Genomic DNA, 22868 nt, shown 5'->3' on the forward strand with positions numbered 1-22868 from the left:
ACTTGGGGATTTTCCTGTTCAAAGAGCAGATGGCAGTCATGGCTAGAAGAGCCTTTGCACAACTTTGTGTTGTGAGCCAGTTGTGTTCTTTCCTGGTTTGGGAGTTCCTATACTCAGTTACTGAGGCCCCAATTATCTTATACTTGGACTGTTGAAGCTTGCTCTACATGGGGTTATCCTTGAAAAGTATTTGGAATCTACAGCTGGCATAGAGTGCGGCTGCATGGACAGTTCTTGAAGCCCCTAGGGTGGGCCATGTTGTACTGCTGTTGCACAAACTGCACTGGTTGCCAGTTTGCTTCCGGATTCAATCCAAGGAGTTGGTTCTTACTTTTAAAGCGCTTTCTGACTTGGGTCCACTTACCTGAGGAACAATCTCACGCTAATGGGATTGGGTTGCCCTACTCATGCCAGCAGAAGGAACAATCTGTGGACCCTGTTGGTCAAGGAATTCGACTGGCAGGGTCTAGAAGAACCTTTTGTGCCATGACTTCTACCTTTGGATCATTGTGCCAATTTGAGATCTGCACTTCTGGCCTTTTAAAAGGATCCGAAGACCTAAGTCTGCCAATGGACCTGAGGTCACAATGGGGGTATATCATTCTGGATATGGTTAATGGACTAAAATAAGACTCCACCTCCTGATGTGCATCTTGCTCCCTTCCCATCTTTATTAATTTTAAGTTAATTTATTGTTTCTGTTTATTCTTTTAATGTTTCATATAGTTGCTTTTATTGATTATAAGCCACTAAAGTTACCTCTAAGTGATATGGGCAGCAAACAAATAAATAAGGCTGTGCGTGATCTTTAAGAAAGAGGTGCATCATGTAGAAATGCATTTGAAAACCTCTTCAAATCAATAAAGCAACATCTTTTTGCACCCATATGAGCCCCCAAAGAGATAAAATTGTTTTATTGATTTGAAAATAGGTGTTTTAGACAGAGTCTACAGCAACTTGCAGTAGCCAAATCGCCACAGCCAACTTGCTGCGGCCAATTTGCCACAGCCACTCACCATGGAACAACTCAATATGGCCAACTCTCCATAGGACAACATGCCATGGGACAAGAATTACACTAATATCAAAGAAACAGTGGAATAGAATCATTAAAGAAAGAATGCCAAAGAAGGGACAAAACATAATGTGAATGACAAAAATTAAAATATTTTAAAAATTATTTTAAATGATTAAATTGAATAGTTGAATTGTCCTGCAGCGAGTTTATCCTGTAGTGAGTTGGTCATGGTGAATTGTCCTGCGGCCAGTTGGCTGTGATGAGTTGGCCATGGCGAATTGACCGTGTTGAGTTGACCATGTCAATTTGGTTGTGAGTTGGTTGCAGCAAGTTGTCCAATTCCGTTTTAGACATGCTCCTACAAATTGCAAAGTGTATCTTTCAAAAGATTTGAAGAACTCTAGTAAATAGCAAGATGAGTTACTTGACTCTGTAGCTATGATTGAACTACATTTATCAATATCTTTTTTTCTTTGATTTTATTTTTATTTTATTTACTTTTTATTTATCAAATTTCTATATCCATCTCACCTTTGTCACTGGGCGATTACATTGGTTGCGTTGCTGCAAATTGAAATTCAGCTAACATTTGCAGAGTTACAAGCTATTTACATCAATATATAAAACAGTATCACTACTATGGCCACAATTCTATCAAAACCAATGCGAAAAGAAGTTTTTATTGAAGATAAGTTAAATGGCTAATATCTTTTCAGTGAAGGAAATTACTTGTAGAACTATGAAAAGCATGTCTTACAAAATATGTTTATGACAATATATGATATCATTACAGTGAAATTCTATGCATGACATTCTATCTCTTCATGAGAGCTAATGTAATATAAGAGTTGTTGGATTAAACCTGGGGACGCCATGGAAACTACAAGATGCCTTTGGGTCAGTTTCTTTCTCAGGCAAACTATTAAGGATTGTTGTTAAGGAATTAAATAAAAATAGGTTTAATATAAGCGAAGTTGAATAAAGTAAATCCATAATTTTTCCTCTTTCAGTGTCTTGCTATTTCCTTTTTTGAGTATTTCCTAAAAATATTTATAACCTGAAATAATGTGTCCTGAATAATGAATAAGCCATTACTTTGTAAGCATTAGAAAATACCAAGCATTCTTTGCATGCATTGATAGTAAACTATGTTGTACTTAGCATAACAGAAGGAAGAAATTAATAGAAAATGAAAGTTTAACTAATGTCCAGTATGATTTTTACTCTTGCTTGATCTTCTATGAAATGAGAAAGTAAGTTGTAGTTGATATATTGATGCAATTTTCCATAATCATTCATAAATAACTTCTTCATCTAAATTTTATTTAAAGGTCGAACACTTTCGGATGTTAGTCATATTTCAAATATCAACCTAAATGACATTAATGAGAGATCATGTAGCTCTGTTTTGAACAGCAGACTGGATCCTCCACCTGATGATCTGAACAACTTGAATATTAGTTCTTTGCAAGCACGTGAGGATTTACTGGATGGATGCCGAGTATGTTTAATAGTGCATGTTCAATTGTTAAATTACCCAGATAATTCTATAGATCTTTAGAATTTGTGGAATTATATTTTTCATGAATGTTACTAAAGAGAATCTGATGTTTCACCTCTGAATAAGGGGTTAAAAGCAGTTGTTCATTATTATTGCACCTCTGACTGAAAAAGAGAAGGCAAAAGCCATTAATTACAAACTGTTAAATTATTTACTTTTTCCATGGAATGAATTAAATGCAGTTAAATAACATATTTTAATGTAATGCCACATTGATAATATAGCAAACTAAAAAGGATCAATAGTAGGAACATACTGCAGAAATGCTGAATACTGTGTTGTGCTAGTACCAGAATAATATTTAGTAAATAGTAATGAGTTATGACAGCCAGTGTAGTATAGTATTTATAGAATAAGGTTAGAAATTGGGAAACTGTAAGTTATATTCTCCCCCGGATTACCTTGAGCCAGTCATAGGAAGGAGACAACGACAAATCACTTTCGAAAAACAGATATGATTGAATGAAAGAAAAAACACTATACTATGAACAATACCAAAATGCTATAGATAAAATTTGAATGATGCTGTAACTGAAAGGATGTGGAGTTAGTGCTCTCTGAGTTTGGTTGTTTGTTTGCAGACGTGAGGTTTGCTCCCTGTTCGTTTATTAGATTAATTTATTAATTTATATGTCCATCTAAATCATACATGGTGATTATGTGTAACAGCTTACCCTGCTAGTGTTGATGGGGGTATGGTTTTCCTGCTAGTTTCTGGATTAGGGTATCGTTCAAATCTTGATTACAGGTAATTAATGAGTTTTTCCTTGTGTCTTCGTACTGCTAGTTGGTGTTCATGGATGCACTCTGCTAGTCTTATGCCTGTTCTTGTTGTTGTTGTTGTTGTTAGTTGCGAAGTCGTGTCCGACCCATCGCAACCCTATGGACAATGTTCCTCCAGGCCTTCCTGTCCTCTACTATCTTCTGGAGTCCATCTAAGCTCACGCCTACTGCTTCAATGACTCCATCCAGCCACCTCATTCTCTGTCGTCCCCTTCTTCTCTTGCCCTCAATCTTGCCTGTTCTACTTAATGGCTATTACAGTCCTTATATTCTATGTTGTACATGACTCCTATTTTTTTTGTTTTTGTTCTTGGGTTTTGTTCTTTTGATTTGCTTAAGTTGATTCGGAGAGCTTTCATTGGTTTGTGTTGTAAGGTGATGCTGTGTGGTTGTAATAATCTGTTGGTTGTTTCTGAGATGTTTTTGATATACTGTAGTAGTATCCTTTATTTATTTATTTATTTGATTTGATTTGATTTGATTTGATTTGGTTTGTATACCGCCCTTCTCCCTAAGGACTCAGGGCGGTGAACAGTGACATAAATAATAGAATGTACAAATATAGATGTTGAAAATAAATTAAACCCTAATTTAGCCCAAATGTAGAAGATAGTTACCTTAAGATAATAATTACAAAAGAACCCATCAGACCAGACTGGATTATAATAGATTTTATTGATTTTCAAAAGTAAAACTTGAAATACAAAATTACACCCAAAAAGGGGGACAACAGGGAATATTTAAAAACTAACACACACAAAAACCAAAAATAACAGAAAAGTTACTTCCAGCCCTCTTCAGTATGGATTCTTATGTTAAAGTATTTTTGTTTCAATTTAACAAAAAACAAATAAAAAATTAAATATGAAAGATACATCCCAAACAAACAATAACATCAATATATATCTAATTCTAAATAAAACATATGATCCATAAATGCATCATAAGAATAATCCCACACATATTTCTTAAATGTTTATAATACAACATATTTGACTTTAAGTTTCAATAAATAGATAAGAACATAAAGCGTATATCTATTAAACTTCAAGAATATCCAATATTTCTATAACCATAACTAATCTAGTCATCAAACCTCAAAATCCGAACTCATTTTTTTCTTTATAAAGTAAAAAGTTCAAAAGTGGTCATGTAGAAAGAATATTTTATCTCTGATCAAGGCAGTGGATTTAATTCTCATTTCTCTTCTGTAAAAGGCTTTCTGTGATAACCATAGAGGAACTATTAGAAACATTTCTGCTTTTTATCTGTTCCAAACTCTCAGGATGGCAAGACTAACAAAGTGATTCTTAAAATCTATATTAACCCTAACTTTATCATAACATAAGCAGCCATGCCAGGGTTATCTTTTCCATAGCTTGTATTGGATGTGCTATGGTATGTTGAATGATCAGGCCTTCTAAAAAGTTGCATGGGTATTCATTTTGTTGGAAGATGTTTTATAGGTGGTCTGTTTCCTTTTTCTGATGTCTAAGTTGTTGCAGTGTGTTATATTCATCAGAATAATGTTCTTGTGAGGTTATGTTATTTTGGTAATGGAGCACTTGCTTACTGTGCATTTTTTTTGATAGACTTGTGTTTCTAATTTGCTGTTTCTTGCTGATGAAGAAAAGGATGTTCAGAAATGATAATGGGCTATTGTTTTCATGTTTCCTTGTGAATTTTATGCTTTAAATATGTTAATTTATTTTTTATGTTACATTTCTAGTGTTTCTTTTTATTATGTTATATACTTTTGGTTTTATGTGTGTGACTACTATAGTTTTTAGATGCTGTGTTATGGGCTCTGCTATGCTCCCTCATGGGTGTTCCTCTGATTTGTTGGTATATTTCGCCATCAAATTGAAAGTAGGCAGTGAGGAGGAGATTGATAGCATTCATGATTCTGGTACTTCGGTCTTAGTGAATTTGGCTAGGTGGGTGTGTTATGCAGTACTGCTGTTATGACTTCGGTTAGTTCTGAATCTGTGACATCGAATGAAACGATAATTTAATTTATTTTTTGATCCTATATTATCTGGAGGCAGTGTAGTGGGGAGTTGATAGAATATTCAATTCCTTCTGTTGCAATGTCCAAATTCTTTTGTAAGGTTTTTGACTACGTTGTATGTCAGGGTCCTTGGTAATGATACAGTTAGACCAGACATGTCAAACACAAGGCCCGGGGGCCGGATCTGGCCCGCGAATTGGTTTCATGTGGCCTGCAAAGCCATCTTGGAAACAGTAAGGGAACGGCCCTCACTGCCTTGGCACTTGCCCCGGTCCCATCTCCTTTTGCCAGAGACCCTCAGATCTGTCCCACTCCTGCCCAGGCCCCCATAGGCACCCTTGGTGCCAACGATGTAGAGCTGGCCATGCCCACCCAGTAGGCCATATGCACTCTAGCCATGCCCATCCAGTAGGCCACACCCACCCATCCCCCTGAGGGCAACTGCAATGCTGATGCGGCCCTCAATGAAATTGAGTTTGACACCCCTGAGTTAGACAAAGAGATATGTCAGGCTTCTATTTTTGGGTGTCCAGAGAAGCTCTGGAGGATGAATCCACTAATACTAATTTCATCCACAACTTGATTTGACCTTTCTTGATTTATAGTGTTCCTGGACTTTTGAGGGGATGTCCAGTTTTTGTAATGGATTGTGTTTACTGGGATGAAAGTTTTTTTGTCCTCTAGTAATTCTCTGGCTATTGTGTAAATTATGTCTTGTCTGATAGCCATGGTTTGACCTTTGCAAGCAAACAACCAAGGACTCCATAGTTCATCCCTGAGTTACTCTTCTCTATTGAATATGGAGTATCTAATCTGTCTTAGTGTTCCTATTTTAGTTCAAATATTTTTCTGCTTTTCTTTTAGATTTATCTTTGTGGCTTTAGTGCCAGAAAATTAGATAAAATGAAAAAGCTGATTAACTCTGGTGGTGCTGTTCGTTTTAATCAACTAAATGAAGATGTGACACATGTCATTGTGGGGGATTGTGATGATGAATTAAAACAATTTTTGAAGAAGACAGAACGGAGGTATTTATTTTTTATTTTTGATGAGTAGTTTTACATTTTACTGGCATTTTTAAAAATTAAAATATTGGTAAATATTTTTATCATTTTCTCAAAAGTAGTGAGGATATTTATTAATTTTAAAAAAAACATTCTGCAATGAAATATTTAAAACCAAGGCTATGTGGATTGTGGAATATTTGAATCGTCAGTTTGTGTCTTTAAAACAATTCAGTGTATTTGAATTATACTGCCAAATTGATTCAGTTGAATTCAAAAAGTGAATTTCATTTGAGAAAAATGGTGAATTGTTTCAGATGTAATTAATTCATTTTCCCAATACAATGTGAAAAATCAATTTTGAGATTTGATCAAATTGCTGTCAGAGCTCTGAATCAAACATTTGTTCAACTTTATTTAAAAATATGTAAAAAAAGATTTGTAAAAATTAAAAGAATTAAAGGATTGATTCTCCACAACTGTGATCTCCAGAGCTGTAAGCATCTAATTTCTGTATAAACTTTAAGTACAGAAATATAGATTATGATTATAATGTTGTGATACCAATATTTTCCCTGTGAAAATTACTGCCTTAAATGCACATATTTAATGCCAAAAAAATGTTTAGACCCAACTTTGTGTTGTGTGTTCTTACGATGTTTAGAAACTTTGCTTTGGTTTTCTACATGGTATAATTCATAATTTTTTCAATAACAGGCCACATGCTGTGACAGTACAATGGCTGTTGGAATGCTTTAGAAAAGGTTATTTAATACCTGAAGAGCAATATGCCCCTGCAAGTTATCAACAAGTGAATACTCCATCTTCTGAACCACCTTTTATCTCCCCAAAAAATAACATGTTGAAGAAAGAACATGTGAATACTGTGGCAGCTGCAGATACCGATGAAGATTTGCTATCTCAGTATGTTACTCATGATTCCAAAGTAGGTAAGGTACTAGTCAATGAAAAGCAGGGAGATGGACAGTGAAGCAGGCATGCAGACAGACAGAATAAATAGATAATCTTTTTTTATGTCCATTAACCATCAAATATACTCCACCATCATCTGATCTCTTTGATTTCTTCTTAGGTACATATGCATGAGTGCTATACTTACACTTGTTCTTTTTCTATTAGTAGCTCATAGTGTATGTACAACTGCCCTAATTGTCCTTAAATGTTTTCTATTTCTTATTTTTCCTTTGGTATTTTGATAACCATACCTACTGCTCTTCAAGGATTTAATTTACAGCCTGCCATCTTTTTTGTGTAATTATCGTCTATCATCTTGCTTCTTGGACCATGTTGTTAGTTTTTTCTTACATGGAACTTTTTCCTTACTACCTCCTAGATTTTGTTTCTTCCATTCCCATCTCCTATTACAAAGCTACATTTCTAAAAATTAAATGATGTATTCAAACCAACTGATTTGTCAATTCCCAGAGGTAACAGATTTCTTACATAGATGATTGTTTAACCATCTATCCATATACAAAATGTGCCATAAATTCTTCCAGAATACTTCACTAATTTACTAAAAAAAATAACATTTTATTTATCTTCTAGCTCATTTTGATGACCACAATATTGATCACACTGTATTTCAAGATGGAAAAGAGGTCACTGTTAGTTCCTTGGCAGAGTCTTCTTCAGTTGTTGAAGGAGCCTTATTCAGTGGAAGGAAGTTTCTCATTCTTGGTTTTGGCAAAGAAGATGAATCTTCCATAAGAGCTCTGATTGAAGAGAATGCTGGGAAGGTTCTGCTCCAGGAAAATAAAGGAATTGCTGATTATGCTGTGGTTCCTCTTCTGGGAAACAAGGTCACATCATTTGTGGGAGATGTGGTTACAAACACTTGGCTGGTAAGAATAAGTTGAAAAATAATGTTTCCAACCTATGTTAAGCAAATAGCAAAACAATAGGCAATGGAAGTATTGTTGATATTTTAAAATTACTTTTGAAGAATAACATACCTCCAAATTATATATAGGCTAAATTAGGATTTGTATCCAATTATGGTCTGGTTTTATTCTTTCTACTTTAATCATTGAGTTTCTATAGCAAAAGATAATACAAATATTCACCCATTAAGCCCCAAACACCAATAGAACACTGTTAATAAATCATTGGGTATTTGAATAAAATAGCTACAACAATTTTATCATTTCTAATGCCTCAGTTTGTGTCAGTAACTTTAGAGAGCCACTTTGATGTAGTAGTTAGGAGGTACAGGGTAGAAACCAGGACACTAAATTCTACTTCCTCTTGGTAACTTTGGGCCAGTCATTCTCTCTTAGCCCTGGAAGCAAGCAATGGCAATTTACTTTTGCAAATGTTGCCAAGAGAACTGCAGGGACTTGTTTAGAGAGTTACCAGGAATCAGCACTGATTTGAAGACAAAATTTAATATAATGCTAACTTTAATTCAAAAAGGGACGCGGTGACTCAGTGAGTTAGGACGCTGAGCTTGTCGATCAGAAGGTCGGCAGTTTGGCGGGTCGAATCCCGAGTGCCGCGTAACAGAGTGAGCGCCTGTTACTCGTCCCAGCTTCTGCCAAACTAGCAGTTCGAAAGCACGTAAAAATGCAAGTAGAAAAATAGGGACCACTACGATAGGAAGGTAACAGTGTTCTGTGCGCCTTTGGCGTCTAGTCATGCTGGCCACATTTATTTATTTATTTTTTATTTCCATTTATATCCCGCCCTTCTCCGAAGACTCAGGGCGGCTTACAAGCTTAGCAGTAGCCTTCATTCTATGTATATGCCTGCTTATTAGGGCTTTCACACACACCCTAAGCGGCATTATTACAAAGTCAGCTTATTGTCCCCAACAATCTGGGTCCTCATTTTACCTACCTCGGAAGGACATGACCATGGAGATGTCCTCGGACAAACGCTGGCTCTTCGGCTTTGAAACGGAGATGAGCACCGGCCCCTAGAGTCGGAAACGACTAGCACGCATGTGCGGGGTAACCTTTACCTTTAAATTTACTTCATAAAATATTTGCAATATCATTTGTATTTAAAAATAACAGTTTAAGAAAGCATTGTTGTGTGCCATTTGTATGCCACTTGAACCTTTATTGTGTCAGACTCTTGTATTACTATAGTTGAAAGTTTTTCTAAGTTGTTTAATGCCTTGTGTCATTATCTAAGGTGATGTGTATAGAACAACAGACCCTGATAGATCCTCAATCAAGTCCACTTTTCATCCCGGTGCCAATAAAGGAAGGAGCCACACCATTACAAGATTGTGTGTTGTCTTTCAGTCAGTTTAGTGGAGCAGAGAGAGAATTTTTAATATATTTGGCAAGTCAGCTTGGGGCAAGGTCTGTATACCGTTACTTTTTAAAATGTTCTGGTACCTCTATCATATTAAAAGAAAAAGAAGAAAATGTATATGCTTTTTCAAAAAGGCTAGTAATACATTAAAAAGATTGTTCTGTATTGAAAATGTCTTAGAATCCCTTGGTTTTCAAATATGTTGTTTTAGTTTTTAGTATGGAGGTTTTATTGTACTAGGCCAACTTTCTCATAGTGAAGGGCCTTGTAGTCTTATCAAACCAGCTGAAGACCATGTTTCTGTTCTGGAAGTAACATATCATGTTAAATCATTATTCTTATCTGGCAGATTTAAAAGCAAAAACAAAGGAAGGATTTTCTTGTTATTAAATAGAAGCCACTTTAAAAAAAAGATTGTTCATGATCTTGTATTTATTTTTGAAAAAATTAGTTAAGGTCTTTTTTGACAAGATAAAACATTCTTTGCTAGTTTTTAAGAATAATATTGATACTTACGGAAAAAAGCATTTTTAAATTTCTTTTTAGAGTTCAGGAATTCTTTGTGAGAAGAGCCAACCCAAAGAAAGGAATGCTTGTCAGCACTCATCTGGTGCTAAAAGAGCCAAATGGTTCTAAATATGAAGCAGCAAAGAAGTGGAATCTTCCTGCCATTACTATGGCTTGGCTATTGGAGTCTGCTAGGATGGGGGAAAAAGCTGCTGAAAGCAAATTCCTGATTGAGAATATAGGCAACAAAGGTTAGTTGGAATGGAGCTACATCTGTGTGTGTGCTGGTAGTGCACATCTGTGTAAACAATAGAAGCATTCATATATTCCCTCAGTCACCCCATCCATAAGCATTACATTTTAAAGAAAAATAACATGTAAATATTTTTGATTGGTAGATTGCACTGATATTGCAGTAGGTCAGGATGCTATTAATAATTGGAAGAGTCTTGAAAAAATGCAGTTGGCCATTCTTTCTCTTTTGATAAAAGTATCAGTTGTATGTTTTGGATCCACACAATAAACATGTATGAGACATCTCCCTGGTGCTACTCTGTACAATTTTCATCAGTGTTTTTTCCTCACTCATGAAATAAATACAGTGATATACCAGTTTAAATCTGTCACATTCTTCCTAAATGCTCAAAGTCATTCAGTAAGCGTTGCAGTTGAATGACATTTGGCCCTTTAATCCAATGCTTTTTACAACAGGATGTCTTGATTAGTTTGCTCAAAGGTGGAACAGGAGTTAAACATAATCATGCAAACATTTAAAGGTGGTTACCTGGCATGAAGCAGTGATTTCATACTTGACTTGCCTGACCCAGTTGAATTTTCTGTTTATAATTAAATAGATTGTATAATATTTGCTACAACAATGAAACAATATGTTGGTATATTAGCATGTTATAGAAAATTATTAGCTAAAGAATATGTCTTTTTAGCACTCTGGGAACATAGTATTCACTTTTAAAATTGAAAGGGCGAACTTACAACTCTTATGATTTATTTTGTTATATTTACTGAACATAATAAAGAACGACCAAGGTACTTTTTATTAGGGATCACTGCAAATTGTAGCATAGAACACAATATTTTTGTCTTATTATTTATTGTAATGAAATGTGAAATACATACTAAACTATTTTTAAATTATGCTTTAAATTTTTTAAGATAAACAAAAGAACCTTACAAATTCTACAGAAGAAATGGAGACAAGTACTGCATCTTCAAATACACCTGATCATCCAAGTAGTGTTCTTGAAACTGGAAAGATAACAACAGTGACACCTCTGGATGTGAATCGTTTCCAAAGTAAAGCTTTCCAAAGTGTTATTTCACAACATATTGGTAAAAATCCTAGCCCTCCAATTGGAAGCAAAGTAGTACAGAAGGAACCATCTCTGCATCTGGACACACCATCTAAATTTTTATCGAAAGACAAACTTTTTAAACCTTCTTTTGATGTCAAGGTAAATACTTTGAAAAATCTTGTTCATGTGGTAAATGTTTGAGAAAAGAGTTAACTATGGCTGTTATAATGTAACTATCAATAAGTATGAATTTGTTACTTCTAATTTTGCTTTTAATTTCAAAGCAAATGCTTAGTTTTAATATTAAGTTACTTTTTATATCTGTAGTTATTTATTTTACTTGAATGAATATTTTATAATATGGGTATTTTATTTTTCAAGTTTGTATTATAACATGACATTGATGTGATCATGTTGTACATAAGAGTTGATAAAAGTTGTCCTCTATATAGAAAATTAATATGTTCTAAAATGTGTGTTTGTTGGTTGGTTAGGAACAGAATTAGAATATATTCTTCAATTCAGCATACTGGAAGGGCTGTATAACTGATCTGCTTTTCTCTTCCCTCTGGCAAGAAAGTTTGTTTCATTTGTACTTCAACTTCTGTGCTTTCCTTTTATGTTAGAAAAGCTCAAAATGGGATTGATCCAAAATTTGTGCTCCCTTGTTTCATATACCTAATTCCTTGCTTCCAGAAATGAGTATATAGTAAATGATGTGATGAATCCCAATCTTCTCTAACCTCCAGTCAACTAATTTGTTTATACCTGGGAAGTTGGTAAATGCTCTGGACCTCATTGGCTTTGAAGTGCTATAGTGAAACATTTCAATTATTTTGCAATTCCTGTTTGAAATCATTAGATTTCTTAATGGAATTAAGAATGCATTTTAATTGAATCTATTGTGACAAAATCTTATCTTTAATTCAATATATTTGTACTTGTTGCAAAAATAATGATCGTAGGTTTTTTTATCAGTTTATTTTATAAAAATGTCCAACTGTTGCCTCAAAACACATTTTAATTATACATTCAATATTATAAATCATCACCAGAATGATATGCAGAATTTTACATAAACCCTACCATAAGTTCCATCATTTCTCTAGTATCAACAGGTCAGAAATGTCTTGAAACAGCCATGTTGAGCTTTTAAGCAGCTGTGGCTTCTTCATGCCATGTTCTTAATTTACAGCATTCATTTAGTGACTGTTCAGAGTTATAATGGCACTGAAAAAAGTGGTTTATGATCACTTTTCACACTTAACAACAGTTGCACTACCTCCATGGTCACATAATCAAACTGGACGCTTGGCAACTGGCATGTATTTATGAAGGTTGCAGTGTCCCGGAGTTATATGATCACCTTTTGTGACCCTCTGATAAGCAAAGTCAATGGGGAAGCCAGATTAACTTAACTGTGTTACTAACTTAACAACTGCAATGATCCACTTAACAACTGTAGCAAGAAAGATTGTAAAATGTGGTGAAACTCACTTAACAATTGTCTTGCTTAGCAACAGAAATTTTGGGCTCTATTGTCATAATTCGAGGACAACCAATAGCTCTCTACTGTAGTTGAGTACATTTCGTCACAATTTATATGTAGGAAATTAGAATAATTTGATAATATTTGTTTATTTTGTAGGAATTATGTAATTTCTCATTATCCTTGAGGGCTTATAACTTAATAGGAGCTCTTTTTCTAAATTGAATGATGGCTTTCCTTATTCTTGTAGGTAGCTTTGTTTGGTGTCAATAAAACTAACACATTTTATTTTGGTCTGGATAAAAACTAACCTTTGTTAAATCTTATAAAAGCTTCTGTGATGTGACTTGATTGTATATTTTACATAATTAGAAGAATAAAACTTTTATTTATTAGATTAGTTTATGAAAAACATTTTGAGAATACAATCATTAATGCTTTTTTATTGTTATTCCTATCCATTAGGATGCTTTGGCAGCTTTGGAAACTCCAGGTGGTCCTAACGAGGGAAACACAAATCTAAGTACTCCTCTTTCAGAAGTCATTGGCAGGAACTTAAAACTAGCTTTGGCCAACAGCACACGTCAAACTGTTGCTCTCACTGCCAGTCCGCAGCTAAAAGCTCCATGTTGGCAAAGGGTGAGCTTAGCATTTAGTTTCATTATATAGGTATGGAATCAGTTAGTGGAACTTCATTTCTTCTTGGCAAATTGTTATCTCCTGAAGTGGCATTCATATATTTATTCATATATATTCATATAATATATTTATTTATACATTATAATTATATATAATTTTTATTAAGAATTTTCATTACACTATTTAATACTAATAACTAAACTTGGAGAAAGAGAATGGAAAGAAAGAATAAAAAATAGGCTAGAATAAAAAAAAGAAATATATAAAGAAGTGATTCAGACCTTCATTAAAACAAATAGAAAAGCAAATTATTACTCTTCAAACCCTATAAGGTTACATAAATATATCTTCATCTCATATATCATCCCTTATACATAAACAAATCCATAAGATATTAGCCTTTGAATCCCCAGATCAGCAAAAAAATCTATAAAGGATTACTGGAAAATTGCATCAAATATCTTATTTTAACTAAGTTTACAACCCCTATTTTTACAATACTTCTAGCAGTTTTAATCTTTAATTCAGTCAAATATTGTTATAAGATTTGATTTCTCTTCAGTTCTTTATCCCATCACACAAATATCTTCTAGTCTTTAACAAGCCTCTTGTAAATTTAATAAGAATTTTTTCCAAGTCATTCTCTTGGTTTCTCATTTGTGGTTCCTATTATTTGTATTTTAATTTTTTAAAACTTTAGACTCTTCGTTTTGTATATCCAGTAAAGCAATTAATTTAAAATCATTCTCTTGTCCTGTCATCTTTAGTTCTGCATCCCATATTTTATATTATCAGATATTGTTCCACATATGTCTTTCCTTCGTTATCTCATTCTTTTACATATATACTCATAGAAGTAGACATAGTTATTGATAGTGTTACTATTGTAGTTATTAATTTTTGGCTTCATTCTTCAAAGTTTTTTTTAATAATTTGAATTTCATAATTTTCAATATCGTTCTATAAAATCCTAGTGTTAATTGAAATCAGATTTCATATTTTTTTCTGCTTAACATCTAGTGCCTAATTTCTAAATCATCACATCTTTTCTTATGATTTGAAATTGCCAGTATAATCAAAAGCAATTGTTTCCTCTCAAGTTTTTTTTATAATTAGTTCCAAAATTTTATAGTAAGGGTCTTCCTTAATCCATTTATAACTTTCTTAGATCAAAATCTTATTTTGCTTTTTGCTTCAAACCCTTTAAGTCAGGGATTCCCAACTGGGGGTGCGAGATGATATTCCAGGGGGTGCAAAAACTTGGTTTTTCAAAATTATAGTGTATATATGCATAATTTGTTGCTGTTATTTCGAACTTTTGTTAGGGGGGTGAGAGTATATCAGATGCGTTCTAGGAGTGCGGGGTATAGAAAAGGTTGGTAGCCAGTAAGTTCTAAGCTTGTAATCAATTTTTGTTTTGTTCTGTGTCTAATTTAAATTTGAAATATGGGAGTGACCTTGGGGAATATGGGAAAGGGGTGCTTCCTGGGACACAATCAGACAAGAGAAGGATCCCCAATGGCTCAACGGAAGGACCCACAGTAAGGGGGGGGGTCAAACAGTTAAAAATGACAGTGGGAAATTTTGAACTTTCAGACCTACAAGTCTGTTAATGCAGCTTTACTATAAAATAGCTGATCTAGTTGTCTATCCTGTCTAGTTTATCTAGAATGGCTCATATAGGTTTAGAATAGCTAATAGGTAATTTTTGAAGAGAATTAGAAAATGAGATTTGTGAACTTAGTGTCCTTTAAAAGGCTCTGCCACAGGTATGAGCAAACTGGCTGATTCCATTGTCTTCCAGTACTCAGAAATCATGGAAAATTATTATTCTGTAGTCTTGCGAGGAGCAACTGGAGCACATATGCGTGATCTCCCATCCTTTTATTATTTGGAGACGATTCTATTCACCGGTTCCTTAGTTTTTGCTGTGGTTATCAGCTCTGCTTTTGCAGAACTATTTTCAGTTTGCCATATCTTCACTGGAAATCTCAGAAGTAAGCATATATGAACTGGGAGAAGAAAAATATAATTATTGTTATGAAGGCTTTCTTACCTTTGTGCTGGCCTGCTTGAGTTTCAGCTTTCATAATTCCACATTTTTGCCATATTTCTGAAAGTGTATTGGAGAAGTGCAAATTTTCACACCTTTGGATCATTACAATCCTTGAGTCATGTAGGGCAGATTTTTAAAAAACAGGGATATAAATGGAATTAAAATAAAATAAATAAAAATAAATTTTATTACATTATAATATGAACTGAGTGGGCAAGCATTATGTATGCTTCAAAGATTTGATGGTGTAATATCACTTTGTAAGGACGTTTAAAAATAAAACTAAGGGTGTTTTTTTAGCCTTACTTATACCTGCAGTATTGAAATTAGCTTAGTTATGAAAAACAAGGCAGTTCTTGTTAGGAATTCTGAAAATTAGTGGAGGATGCTCTTGAGTCTGGACATTTTGAAAAAAAAAGTATATGTGAACCAGATAGTATATAATTTTACATTTTGATTAGTAATTTAGGAATGAGACCTCTCTGTTCTGATGGTCCGGTTCATTTCACTGCTAGCCTTCTTAAGAGCAACCTTCCTCAAGAGGGGTTTCCTCTTTCATCTAAAAGAAGAATTTAGAGTAAGTGATAGAATAAGTGATACCACTGACACAAGACTTGAATGTTATTCTTCCTCTAGTGAGGCCATACAGTTCATCTGAGGAAGGTGTTGTAATAACTAGCAATGACATTTTTGTTTGGAGATACCTTTTTTTTTACTTAGCACAACGAAGCTATTTTATTGGAAGAAATAATTAAATGAATCCTCCTTCCTTTAAATATTAACTTTTTAAAATATAGAGTTGTATAAACAATTGAATGCTGGAAACTTGGAAATGTTGAAAACTCAAATGTTCAAATATTTTTCCTAACTTGAACAGGAAGAAGAATCAAAACCTTTAGTGAATGTTGTCATCTGTGTGAGTAAGAAGCTAAGTAAAAAGCAGAGTGAATTGAATGCTATTGCTGCATCTCTTGGAGCTGATTATAGGTATATAACAACAAAAACAACAATATAGTTGAAAGGTACCTTGGAGGTCATCTAGTCCAACCCCCTGCTCAGGCAGGAAACCCTATACCATTTCAGACAAATGGCTGTCTAGTCTCTCTTTAAAAACATCCATTGTTGGAGCATTCACAGCTTCTGGAGGCAGGTGGTTCCACTGGTTAATTGTTCTAACTGTCAGGAAATGTCTCCTTAGTTCTAGGTTGCTTCTCTCTTTGTTAGTTTCCATCTGTCACTTCTTGTCCTGCCTTCAGGTGCTTTGGAGAATAGCTTTACTCTCTCTTCTTTGTGGCAGCCCCTGAGATATTGGAACACTGCTATATTCAGCTGTAAGCTAAATAAATAGCAATATAGTCATTGTTAGAATGACTGTAGATTTAAATTTTAATAACTCGAAGTTCAAACGGACTATGTAATAATATTGTAATTCATTTTACATAATCTTTAATGATGGTGCAGAGAATTAAACATGAAAATATTGGAATTATATAATATTTTATAATGCTGAATATACATGAGAGGACAATTACAATAAATTTAAATAAATTCTAGATATTTTTATTTCTAGATACATTAATATACTAATACAATACTGACATTTTTTCATATTATGGAATTACATTCAATTCTACATTAGATCCTCCTTGAACAGTGGCCCTAAAAAAATATCTAGAATTTATTTAAATTTATTGTAATTGTCCTCTCATGTAGATTCTAGTTGGCTTACAAAATACACAAACAATAGAGGTCTGGCAGCCCAGACTAAAGTAACGATAAAAATAGCAAACCATACCACATTGGGATAAGAGCCAGGTCTTATGGGCTTTCAGAACTCTCTGCCTCTCATACAGAAAATGTATGCTTCTTTTGTCCTAACAATATTTAATATATGCGACTTGGAGAATATCCACTCTGCTTAAACATACAGGGCAGGAAATAACAATTTGAATTGTTAAGGACTGTATGGATTTTTATTTCCATATGCATTAGAATATATATCAGAATATTATTTAAAAAGTTTCAATAGATGTAAACAGGTAATGGCCAGATTTATTATAACAGAAATATTCACTATCTAGGTGAATCCTGCTATGTGCAAATTAATTCTCTCCTTCTGAATTAGCAATTATTTAACAAATATTCATTGTATGCGTTTATTCTAGGTGGTGTTTTGATGAAACTGTAACACATTTCATCTACCAAGGAAGGCAGAATGATAACAGCCGAGAATACAAATCTGCTAAAGAAAGAGGCATATACATTGTTTCAGAGCATTGGCTCTTGGAGGTAGGGATAGCCTTTCTTTCTGATGCTAAAAGTGAAAAAAATGTTTACTTTGTTTACTTATTAATTATTAAATTTTATGCTGTCCATCTCATTGATACAGCAACTCTGGGCAGCCTAAATATAATAATACAAAGCAGTTAAAATTAAAGATTAAACCAAGAGGATGGGCAGCATGAGGATCTTTCAGAGGCTCTTCTATACTCTGAAATTCTTTGGCAGACAAGATCTGCAGTTGGCCTCTTCCATTGGCATGAATGGGATGGCTAATCCCATTGGATGAGACAGCTCTTCAGATACCTGAACCCATACCAAAAAGGGCTTTAAAAGTAATGGCGAACACCTTGAATTGGACCTGGAAGCAAATTGGCAACTAGTGCAGGTCACATAATAGCAAGGTGTGGGGCCTCTAGGACTTCCGTGCCACTGCATTCTGTACCAGTTATAACTTCTGAATACTCTTCAAGGGTAGCCCCATGTAGAGCATGTTGCAATAATCCAACTGAGAGATGAACAGGGCATGGGTGACTGTATGCAGGGCCCCACAATGCAGGAATGGGCTCAACTGGGACAAAATATGAAGTTGTGCAAAGACTCTCCTAGCCACAAATGCCAACTGCTCTTTGAGCAGGTGTTAAGAGAACCCCCCAGTGCAACCCCATCCAGAACTAAAGATGATAAACTCCCAGATCCCCAGATCTTTTGAATCCACAGTTATACAGACGCCCATAGCCTCTGAGCACTGCAAGAGAGAAGCTGCAGCATCACTTGGGTCACCATAGATGGAGATGTAAAGTTGACTTAAATTAGCATATTAATGATACCTCATCCCATGATATTGGATGAACCCATTCAGTGGTTTCAGATTGATGTTAAAAAGGAGATGAGAGAGAACCAAGCCCCTAGCATACCACAAAGAAGTGGATGTGGACTGGATCTCTTGCTCACTGTTAACACCAATTGGGACCAGCCCTGAAGAAAGACCCTCTGGAATTGCAGTGCAACCATTTTTTCCATCACTTCCCTAAAAAGAAATTGTCCAGGCAGGTAGGAACCTATGAAGGTTTCTTAAGAACAAGTTGATGAAAGGTTCTTCAGTTAAACTGGGTTTTTATTAGCAGAAAGAATAGAGATAAGAGATATGGTTTTATCTTAGTTTATCATTTGCCTCCTTCTCCTGCTACTATAGAAGTTTTGCAGAGTATCCATTTGAGGTTCAGAGGAAAGACTGCAAGCAGGAAAGGGGTGGTTTTGGATAAACTTTCATCCACAAAGTTCTGCCAGATCAGAGAAGTCTTAAAAAACACTTTTAATATAAAATAAGATAGCTGACATTCTGTGTGTAATTTGCATGTATTTCTGAGGAGGGCAAGGTCTAATTACTTTGCTACCCTTATCGCGTCCGCAGATAATCGCCCGACCGCCCTATTTAGGGTGACCCGCTCCCTCCTTAATCTAGAGGTGAAGGAGGATCCCTTACAGGGTCGTGCCGAGGAATTTAGCCAACATCTGCTGGACAAAATCACTCAGATCCAGACCAGTCTGGATTCCGACTGGGCAGAATCTGACGATGAGAACATGGACAGTCTTGTTGATGTTATCTGGGAAGAGTTCGATCCTGTGACTCTGGACGAGGTAGACAAGATCATGAGGAAGCTGAGCTCCACTACATCCTTATTGGACCCGTGCCCCTCCTGGCTGGTTTATGCGGCTCGGGATGGGACACGAGGCTGGATCCATGCAGTGATAACTGCTTCATTGAAAGAGGGCAGTTTCCCCGCAGCCTTGAAAGAAGCGGTGGTGAGACCCCTCCTCAAAAAGCCTTCCCTGGACCCAGCTGTTTTAAACAACTTTCGCCCGGTCTCCAACCTTCGCTTTCTTGCGAAGGTTGTTGAGAGCGTAGTGGCGCATCAGCTTCCTCTGTTCCTTGAAGATACTGATTATCTAGACCCGTACCAATCGGGTTTCAGGCCCGGACACAGCACGGAGACGGCATTGGTCGCTCTGATGAATGATCTCTGGCGAGCTCGGGATAGGGGTTATTCCTCTGTCCTGGTCCTATTAGACCTCTCTGCGGCTTTTGATACCATCGACCATGGTATCTTACTGCGGCGTCTCAGGAGATTGGGAGTGGGAGGCACTGTTCTTCAGTGGTTCTCCTCCTACCTTCTGGAACGTTCACAGTGAGTGTTGGCAGGTGGGCAGAGATCGACCCCGAGACCTCTCATTTATGGAGTTCCTCAGGGGTCGGTGCTCTCACCTCTCCTGTTTAACATCTATATGAAGCTGCTAGGTGAGATCATCCGTGGTTTTGGAGTGGGATATCATCAGTATGCTGATGACACCCAGCTTTTCATCTCGACCCCAAACCACACCAGTGATGCCCTTGACGTGATGTCCCGTTGCCTGGAAGCGGTCCGGGTCTGGATGAGGAGGAACAGGCTTCAACTCAACCCGGACAAGACTGAATGGCTGTACATACTGGCATGTCAGGAAATTCAGATTATTCCATCTCTTAATATTGGGGGCGAGTTATTACCTCCCGTAGATAATGCTCGCAATCTGGGTGTCCTCTTAGATTCACAGCTCTCCTTAGAAGATCATATAGGAGCTGTGACTAGAGGGGCCTTCGCCCAGGTTCGTCTGGTGTGCCAGTTGCGACCCTATCTGGACCTGGATGCCTTGCGTACAGTCACCCATGCACTTGTGATCTCTCGTCTAGACTACTGCAATGCTCTTTACATGGGGCTGCCCTTGAGAACCACTCGGAAGCTTCAGCTGGTACAGAGTGCAGCTGCACGAGTTCTTTTGGGGGTCTCCTGATACTCCCACATTACACTTCTGCTCCGTGAGCTGCACTGGCTTCCAGTTGCCTTCCAAGTGAAATTCAAGGTGCTGGTGATGACATACAAAGCCCTACATGGCATGGGTCCGGATTACCTGCGGGAGCACCTACTGCCGGCGTCAACGTCCCTCCGGTACGTTCCCACAGAGAGAGCCTCCTCAGGGTACCACCGGTCAGAGAATGTCGGCTGGTGACCCCCCAGGGGGAGAGCATTCTCTGTGGGTGCACCAGTCCTTTGGAACCGCTTACCAGCTGAACTCCGGATGGCCCCTGACCTTCGCTCCTTCCGGCGTGATCTAAAAACTTATCTATTCGAACAAGCCGGCCTGGCCTGATGGATTTGGGTTTTAAAATTATTTAACTAATGTATTCTTATTTTATTGCCCTGTACACCGCCCTGAGTCCTTCAGGAGAAGGGCGGTATATTAATCAAATCAAATCAAATAAATAAATAAATAAATAAATAAATAAATAAATAAATAAATAAATGCTACATTGCAGTTGTAGACCGTGAATATAAAAATACGATATTTTAATAATTTGGTTCAGGAAAAAAAGGTCCTCTGAATAGTTTCTCTGTATTCTCTTGCAGAATATATTTTTAGCCCCATTGTGTATAAAAAGTTATCTATATGTGGAAAGTTAAGATTTATGTGACATTCTTTAATTTGCTGTAACTTTTTCTTACTTCCTTAAGGAAAAAGGTATAAACTTTCACAGAGTCCTTTTACTTTTGTGCTCCATCATCTGATAACCAACAATTGTCAGAATAACTCCTAAATTCTGTAGATTTTTCTATTATTCAGTACAATTGCTGTTTATAGTAAATGTTATGGTGTTTGGGGATTTCCAGATAAACACTTTGCAGCACAACCTTTGCTTTGCTGCTGTTCTCCTAATGAAGCACTAATTAGCAATATCTAATGAAGCACTGTTCTAAAAAGATAAGAATAGATGCTGTTAAGTGAGAAATGAAGTTTCTGAATCAAAGTGTGTTTTGTCTTTGAGTGTTATACAGTACAAAAACTTGGTTTTGAAGGGTAGTACACACTTGTTTAGGGACGCGGTGGCTCAGTGGGTTAGGACGCTGAGCTTGTCGATCAGAAGATCGGCAGTTTGGCGGGTCGAATCCCGAGTGCCGCGTAACAGAGTGAGCGCCTGTTACTCGTCCCAGCTTCTGCCAACCTAGCAGTTTGAAAGCACGTAAAAATGCAAGTAGAAAAATAGGGACCACTACAGTGGTAACAGCGTTCCGTGCCCCTTTGGCGTCTAGTCATGCCGGCCACATGACCACGGAGACATCCTCGGACAAACGCTGGCTCTTTGGCTTTGAAACGGAGATGAGCACCGGCCCCTAGAGTTGGAAACGACTAGCACACATGTGCGGGGGAACCTTTACCTTTACCTTTACACACTTGTTTAAATTAATATTTTAAAAATAAATTATTGCAGAAATATCTCAAGGACTGTAGTCTACTGGAATCTTTACTAATAGAGAAGCAAGTGAAGCAAAAATTATCTAAGATCTCATTCTAATTCACAAACACATCTTTTTTCCCCCTTCCTCTGCTTCTCTAATCAGTGGACTGCTAGGGAAGGGTATAATTTGCACAGATAAAATTAGGCCAGAAGCCACACGTTGTCACTTCCAAAGGGGGAAAAAAATCTCTTTTTTGCTGTTCTTTGTTTTAAAGAGCCATACAGTACAACTTCTTTATATGTCTGCTTATTTTTATGTCCCTCCTTTTAAAGTAAAGGCCATAATTTGCCCATCCCTATTCCAAGTATTTTGTTACTTGTTTTACTTTTATTCTAGACATCTTACAATATGATAGCTGTGATTTTCAGAAAAGGTAAAGAAGCATGGTTCATAGTGGTGGGAATTGTGAGAAGCCACTGATTAACCTGAGACATTAAATGTGACAGAAGTAAAAAAAAAGTTTCACTTGGATTGGGAATTGCAGAATAGTGACTTAAATTACCCGCATTGGAAACAGTTTGTCTTCTGTACTTAAATGAAGGAATTCTGTGTTCCTTCTTTCAGTAGCAGCGGCAGCAACAGTAGCAGTAG

At 36.1% G+C, this 22868-nt stretch overlaps 1 protein-coding gene across 3 annotated transcripts in view; it reads left to right on the forward strand.

The window, feature by feature from the left end:
* TOPBP1 (DNA topoisomerase II binding protein 1) overlaps positions 1-22868 on the forward strand; it is a 54847-nt gene that overhangs the window by 10797 nt on the left and 21182 nt on the right. For all 3 annotated transcript variants that reach the window (XM_083379339.1, XM_083379337.1, XM_083379338.1), the window contains 10 exons: positions 2350-2519; positions 6238-6401; positions 7095-7327; positions 7947-8242; positions 9537-9709; positions 10209-10420; positions 11343-11641; positions 13437-13610; positions 16544-16653; positions 17832-17955. In XM_083379339.1, coding sequence (XP_083235465.1) covers positions 2350-2519; positions 6238-6401; positions 7095-7327; positions 7947-8242; positions 9537-9709; positions 10209-10420; positions 11343-11641; positions 13437-13610; positions 16544-16653; positions 17832-17955 — 1955 coding nt within the window. The remainder of the gene's footprint in view (positions 1-2349; positions 2520-6237; positions 6402-7094; positions 7328-7946; positions 8243-9536; positions 9710-10208; positions 10421-11342; positions 11642-13436; positions 13611-16543; positions 16654-17831; positions 17956-22868) is intronic.

This window comes from Vipera ursinii (genome assembly GCF_947247035.1).
Source record: "Vipera ursinii genome assembly, chromosome: Z".
NCBI classification, from domain to species: Eukaryota; Metazoa; Chordata; class Lepidosauria; order Squamata; family Viperidae; genus Vipera; species Vipera ursinii.